General features: G+C 44.3%; 1 protein-coding gene across 2 annotated transcripts in view; it reads left to right on the forward strand.

Annotated features, from left to right (window-relative positions):
* Positions 1–7,500, forward strand: part of nbeal1 (neurobeachin-like 1) — a 62,607-nt gene that overhangs the window by 1,826 nt on the left and 53,281 nt on the right. For both annotated transcript variants that reach the window (XM_047813396.1, XM_027143327.2), the window contains exon 2: positions 4,136–4,476. In XM_047813396.1, the coding sequence (XP_047669352.1) occupies positions 4,426–4,476 (51 nt within the window). In that variant the 5' untranslated portion in view covers positions 4,136–4,425. The remainder of the gene's footprint in view (positions 1–4,135; positions 4,477–7,500) is intronic.

The raw sequence follows: 7,500 nt of genomic DNA on the forward strand, positions 1-7,500 counted from the left end.
GACAGAGAAGCAGAGAGATAGACAGATAGAATGATTGGCTGAAAGGTTAACAGAGATAGACGGATAGATAGATAGATAATTTAACAGATAGATTAATAGTTTGGCAGATGGGAGATGGATGGATGGATGGACGGATAGATGGATGGATGGATGGACAGATAGATTGACAGATGGATGGATGGATGGATGGATGGATCGGCAGATAGACAGACAGATAGACTGACAGACACAGACTGACAGACACAGACTGACAGACACAGACTGACAGACACAGACTGACAGACACAGACTGACAGACACAGACTGACAGACTGACAGACAGACAGACAGACAGACAGATAGATAGATAGATAGATAGGCAGGCATATTGACTCACATACAGACAGACAGATTGCCAGACAGATTGGCATACAGACAGACAGATTAGCAGACAGACACAGACAGATCAACAAACAGTGATAGCAGGTCAGATAAACAGATACAGACAGACAGACAGAGCAATCTATAGACAGAATGACAGACCCACAGGTAGCAGATAAAGTGGCTGGCAGACAGACAGACAGACAGACAGACAGGACTATCTGGATAGACTTTATTGATCCTGAGGGAAATTAGATTCCAGCTGCACATGAGTTTAAACAGTAAAGCACACAGTGATGTAGAGGAAACTGAGTGGATATTACAGAGCTGTACACAGGGGCTTGTGTTTTTTAATCAGTAGCTCACAGGAAAAGGGTCGCTGAGTCAGAAAACACACGGAAATGTTGTCTGACAATTATTTTGAAAACGTCAGCAGCGAGCTGATCTTGTGTCAGACCGTGACCACTTCCACCAACAACTGAGCGTTTATAGTAACGTCTAATGAAAAAACACCCCGTGGAAACAAAGTGTGCTGAACTGCCCCCGTTGCCCTTTCTGACTTTCTTCACCACGCAGCTCCTGCTGGTTTCAGGACATAGTTTCCAGTGGTTCTGGCAGCGTCGACACGTCAGTGAGACTCATGCAGTGCTCAAAAATATCAAATCTGATAATTATAGCTCGTGTTTTATAAACCGAATAAAAAGTGACTTTATTTTTTTATTCTTTTATTTAAATAAACTGACATTATTTATTTATTTATTTATTTATTTATTTATTTATTTATTTATAGAGAGAGAGATCGGTCACATTGGGATACCAGATGTCTCTCGATGATCCTTTATTCAAGGCTGATATTAGGATGAACGTCCTGTCCAAGCTTTTTCTGAAGTTAAAAGGATTCCTAACACAGGATGCCTGTTCATGGGAAAATCCTCCTTTACATCTGCATGTTGTGTTGAATGATTTGTGGTGTGTTTTTGTTTTTGTCATGTTGTCGTTATTCCTGTCAGGATCTAGCAGCTGAGTGCTGTGTGGATGTCACAACCGGGTTTAATAAGAGAAAAATACATCACTTTATTATTAATAAGAACTCTAGTGTAGACGTAGTGAACTTGGCTCAAATGCTGGGCTTTTTGTCCCAGAATGCACTGCAGCTGTATGACACAGGTTACAGCAGAGTCTCTGCTTTGACTAGTTAGCAGTCTCTGTACCACAGTAATGACGTCAGTGTTTACATGCAAGCGCTGGGAGTTAATTTGCTCGACCTGAGCATACGGACGAAGAGATGAGAGCTGGACGTGATGAAAGACTAAAGCGATGCTGCATCTCTCTCTCTCTTTCTGTCTCTCTCTGTGTGTCTCTCTGTGTGTCTCTCTCTCTGTGTCTCTCTGTGTGTGTGTCTCTCTCTTTGTCTCTTTCTGTCTCTTTGTGTGTCTCTGTGTCTCTCTCTCTATCTCTCTCTGTGTCTCTCTGTGTGTGTCTCTCTCTCTGTGTCTCTCTTTTTGTCTCTTTGTGTGTCTCTGTGTCTCTCTCTCTGTGTCTCTCTCTGTGTCTCTCTCTGTCTCTCTCTTTGTGTCTCTCTTTCTGTCTCTCTCTTTCTGTCTCTCTGTGTGTCTCTCTCTCTGTGTCTCTCTTTCTGTCTCTCTCTCTATCTCTCTCTCTGGTTCTCTCTCTCTGTGTGTGTGTCTCTCTGTGTCTCTCCTTCTGTCTCTCTCTATCTCTCTCTCTATGTGTCTCTCTCTCTCTTTCTCTCTCTCTCAGTCTCTCTCTCTGTCTCTCCGTGTCCCTCTGTCTCTCTGAGTCTCTCTCTCTCTGTGTCTCTCTCTGTGTCTCTCTCGTGTCTCTCTGTCTCTCTCTGTCTCTCTCATGTCTCTCTCTCTCTCTCTCTCTCTCTCTCTCTCTGTGTGTGTCTCTCTCTCTCTGTCTCTCTCTCTGTCTCTGTCTCTCTCTCTGTCTGTCTCTCTCTCTTTTTAATGTGATGACACAAGGGGAATTCTGCTGCACTGTCAGTAGTTAGACAGATGGCATTGTGGGTAACGTCACTACTGTGGGTAACGTAACGCTGTTGAAGATGTTGAAATCTCTCACACACTCTCACACACAGTACATATGTAATACGTAGCTCCTCACACATCAGTGGAGACGTTCTGAACCGGACGTTCTGCTCGTCATGGCAGAGGAATGCAGTAATATGACATTATGTCTTAATTGCATCTTTATTACAAACCCCATTGTTTGGATCCTTATTAGAAGAGCTGCTGTTAGGCAGGTTTGGGCTTCATCATTAGGAAACTATGCCATTCGAAGATGTATACAAAATAGAGCGGCGGAAAGTCATCCTTCAGGCTCGTGTAAACTCGACTCCCTGGGTTTCGTCCTGATCTTTGGGATGCAGACCGTATAAAAGTGCCTCCTGCCCCTGTCCAGGGTGTGACAGAAGCTTCGGATTGCGAAACACTGCACTCTCCAGGATTGTTCATGAAAATCCTACTCCTGGTTGCCACGGTTACAATGTTTCTCAGAGGGTGGGGCCGGCCAGCATTCCGCTTCAGTTTCCTTGCCATCGAAACGGAACGTTCTGGAGATGAGGTTCGGTTTTCTTCACCAGAGGATGATCCAGTCATCTCTGTTAGCTTTACTCCCATTGGTAGAGAGTCACCAAGTCACTCGGTATACGCAGGAAGTTCAACATTTCTCAGCCGATCAGGACACGCCCACTCTCGGTCGACGTCGCTCACGTCACCAGAAGTCACGCTCAGCTCCAAGTATGAAGTGGTACTACATGATGGCAACCCGGTTTACTAATTATTGTTGTTTTAATGAACATACAGCGAGCGGTAACGATAATCAGGGTGTGTTTAATATTGAGAGGACGAACTTCTGGGTTTCTGGAAAAAACCTGATAAACATCTTTATGTTTTGAACTGCAGCTTCGTTAGAGAGGGCAGGAGGATGTAACACACACACACACACACACACACACACACACACACACACTTCAGCATAAACACAGCGATCCCTAACGTGTCTGCTGATCGGTCAGTAGTTTCTTCAGTTCAGTATCAATATTCATGTGTAACAACAAAAAACATCCTAGAGATCAGACCAGCTGTACTGTCTGAGAGACCCCGCTAGAGAGATGCTGCTCCTCACCATCATGCAGGATCTTCTTTACATTCTCAGATTGGTGTGTGCAGGAAGTGCGTGTTCCTCTCAGTGTGCTCAGGCGTGTCCATACCGGTTGTGCTCACAACGCTCGTGTAGGTTTCTACATAGAACACGGCAGCAAATATCCATGCCATTCGACACACTCGGGTCATGTGGGAATGGAAACGTTTTCACTGGGGCTTAATGGTTAACACGTTTGACTCTGGTATTGGGTGTTAGAAGTAAAGACTCTGTGTGTGTGTGTGTGTGTGTGTGTGGAATGTGCAATCTAAATTGTCAATAGTGTGTGAACGGATGTGTGTGTGTGTGAGACCGTTGCCCTTTGTTGGGTTTGTGCCCAATCCAGTGTGGGAAATGGTAGCTCTGTGGTTAAGGTGTTGGACTACTGACCAAAAGGTTCTGAGTTCAAATCCCAGAACCATCAAGCTGCCACTGCTGGGCCCCTGAACATGGCCCTTAAGCCTAAACTGCTAAATAAAACTAACACACATGTACATGCGCTGTACAGCGGATGGATGGATGCATATTTATCTCTCTTTCAGAATTCTGACTTGTTTAAACAGATTTGTAATGTGAACCTTTAACCTCCTGTCTTTTACTGTCTCAGGTGAAGTGGAAGATAGACGTGGTGACTGGCGACTCGTGACATCCCTCTTCGCTCCCCATGGAGCGGTACACGCTGACAATCTGAGAGGATTTCTCATCTCTACACTGGGTCGTTCACTCATCAACCACACACACAGAGAGAGAGAGAGAGAGAGAGAGAGAGAGAGAGATGGGCTTTTAATGCACAGACGTACCATCTCATGATGTGCAAGCCACACTGCTGACTCCTGGGTAACCATCTGAATATTGGTGCCTGCATGCCAGCATCGCCCTCACACTCCAGCGTGCAGAATGGCATCGAACGAGAGACTGTATGAGGTCTGGCTGTTGTACTGCAACAAGGTAAAAATGTCTGTCTGTCCAAAGCGTCGTTTCACGTCTGTAGCGTCGGACATGCCGTGTATAAACCACATGCGGGTCGGGCTACGCGTGGGGGTGCACATACTTTTGGAAAAAATAGGAATTCCGAATATATGCGCAATCTCTTCTGTTTACATACACGTCGCTGCACATTGACCATGCCTAGTATTTTTACACCCTATCTAGTGCACTATGAATCGGTTGTACAATAATTATGATGTCACATCCGTCTAGTGAGCATAAAGTGTTTATGTAGTCCTAATGATCACAGTGTAGGTTATGAAGCATCAGTGCACTCATTTCCATGTGCCCTTGTAACACTCGTTCGCAGTCTACTTTAGAGAGTGTAGCGAGCTCGTGTCCTCCGGCTCAGTTCGTCGGCCCTCATGAATGCCATGTTTACTCAGGAGTAGGAAAATATTGACCCCTGTGCAGAAGTTTACACCCCCCCTGTGGTTTTTGAATTGGGATTTTAGAGACTAGAGACAAACAGCAAAAATCCGGGATAGAAAATGCGGACTAAAAAAAGTCCCCCCTTTGTTGTCAAAATGCACTACTGATTAATACTAACACAAAATAAATACATTCAATATTCAGCAGCTTATAAAATCCAGCACAGGTACGAATACCGTCTCGTGTCTCAGCGCGTACAAACATTCAAACCCGACGGATGGCTAGTGCGGCGTCTGGGCTATTAATTCACGCTAGACTCTTTAGAGAAGGAGCAATTGTCAGGGGTTTGGCTCTCTGTGTTTATGAGGAACTAGAGAAACTAGAGATTGTTCTCTCTCTCTGCTCTGTGTGTGTGAGTGTGAGTAAGCCAGAGAGAAAAAGAGAGACAGACCGAGGGTTTGTCCTTCACGCAGTGAGTAAGTTAAAGAGATTTGTTCTGATCGTCATAGAACGACACTCGAGGACGTTTTCATATATCGCGGTTTCGGATCGCACACTTCTGTATTCAAGTTCACGTGTTAGATATGATGTCTTACACATACACACACACACACACACACACACGGAGTTCAGAAAAACCAGCAGGTTGATGCCTGTGCTCACTGAGAGAGGGAACACTTCTTTTATTTGTTTGTTTGTTTGTTTCTTTATTTTTACATTAAACCATGGAACAGAAGGGGTGAACCCAAATGCATATAAAGTACACTACATCACACAAGTCATTTGGTTTGATAGGGAGGAGTCAATTTGTCATTTTGTAAATGACTCCTCAGTTCAAGTGATGGTTTGCCATCTTTGTTGCTTTTTTTTTTTTTTTTTTTTTTTTTTAACACATATGCTCTTACTAACGACCATCTTTGCCGGATATAGAAGTTGTCCGGTGGCGTAATGCTAACTAGTTAACTAGCGACTCCTGATTTGACTCGTATCTACAGCACAAACGATTAATTCGTCATTTTGTAAACGACTCCTCGGTTCAGTTCAAGCGATGGTTTAGTCCAGCATTCTTGTTGAGACCGTCATGGAGTTATCGTACTTCCTGGAACTCGGAGGACAATTTAAATTCGGATGACACGAGGCATGGAGGGAGGATGTTGATGTCTACCTTGATGTCCAGTCTGAAGCTTTGAATCGTTTCAGAATGGATTCGACCTCTACACCGTATCTAACGTCCTGACGTTGACTGGCACGACACGACAACACGAACGGACTTGAGTCGAAGAGGAGGTTCAGTGTTTAGATGTGAATAGTCGCTTAAAAATAGGATCGGTGCCTTTCCGGAACAGCCCAGTCTTTATCGTGGAAACAAGCAAATGCCTTCACGCTGATATGAGCAGGTGCTCCTGGAGGTCGACATTTCTGTCCCTTTTGTTTTCGCCTTTTGCATGGTCCTACTCCCCCCCTCGAGTCGTAAAGGTCATAAACATAAAATTACCCTTTAAGCAGAGTTTAATATTTAATAGCAAAGCGCAGGAGTCTGGCAGGAAAAATACTGAACACACAGGTGTCTGTTATAGTGCTGTGTGCGTGTGTGTGTGCACGTTACTTTAACACTTTAGTCATGAGTTCTCGTCTCTGACATTAACCCATGCGGAATCAGGGTGGTCAGGTTCCTCTCAGTCTAGTTTAACCCACAGCTTTAACTACAAGCGAAGGAGAGACCGTGTTTGAGTGCAGAAAGATGACATAGGACAAAAACACACACACACACACGGAAGTGCCTCATGGACAAAAAGAGAGGCAGGGGTAGGGAGAAAGAGACAGGTGATTAGAGAGAGAGATAGAGATAGTTAGCCTCCAAACAGTGTGTGTGTGTGTGTGTGTGTGTGTGTGTGTGTGTGTGTGTGTGTGTGTGTGTGTGTTTTGACTGCTAGTAGACCTTTGATCTCATGCAGTGTGTTTGCTCAGATTTCTTCTGTCACTATTGGAACAGGGGGAGGGGGAGGGGGGAGGGGGTCAGCCAGACTGAGTGAGACACAGAATAAAGTAAATAACTAAAAGACTCAGTTTACAAAATCTTTATTCTTTGTCTTGTCACAGAGCCATTAATATTGTAACCAGGGACGACCAGAGATAAGAAATTAATTACCTCCTGCTACCACTATAAACACCCTCCAACTCTAACCACACCTACCACTATAAACACCCTCCAACTCTAACCACACCTACCATCAAGATGGGTGAAGGCAGCACACACACACACACACACACACACACACACACACACACACACACACACACACACAGACAGCTGTTTAGCCTTCACACATATGTAACTATTAATCCTAGACCAGGGGTCGGCAACCCACGGCTCCGGAGCCGCCAGTGGCTCTTTCATCCCTCTGCTGCGGCTCCCTGTAGATTTGGAAAATAAAATTTTAATTCAAATTTATTTTATTTTAGTTAGTTAGTTTAAAATAAAAAGTAATTCTAAATTCTAAGATTATGATGCTCTTGTAAAATTAAAATAAACCGTGTTTAATTTTTGTCGCTCAAAATATGCGTCATAACTGCCGACTTGTGAAATCCGACGCAGACGCATTTTTGGTTTGC

This window comes from Tachysurus fulvidraco, chromosome 5 (genome assembly GCF_022655615.1).
Source record: "Tachysurus fulvidraco isolate hzauxx_2018 chromosome 5, HZAU_PFXX_2.0, whole genome shotgun sequence".
Lineage (NCBI taxonomy): Eukaryota > Metazoa > Chordata > Actinopteri > Siluriformes > Bagridae > Tachysurus > Tachysurus fulvidraco.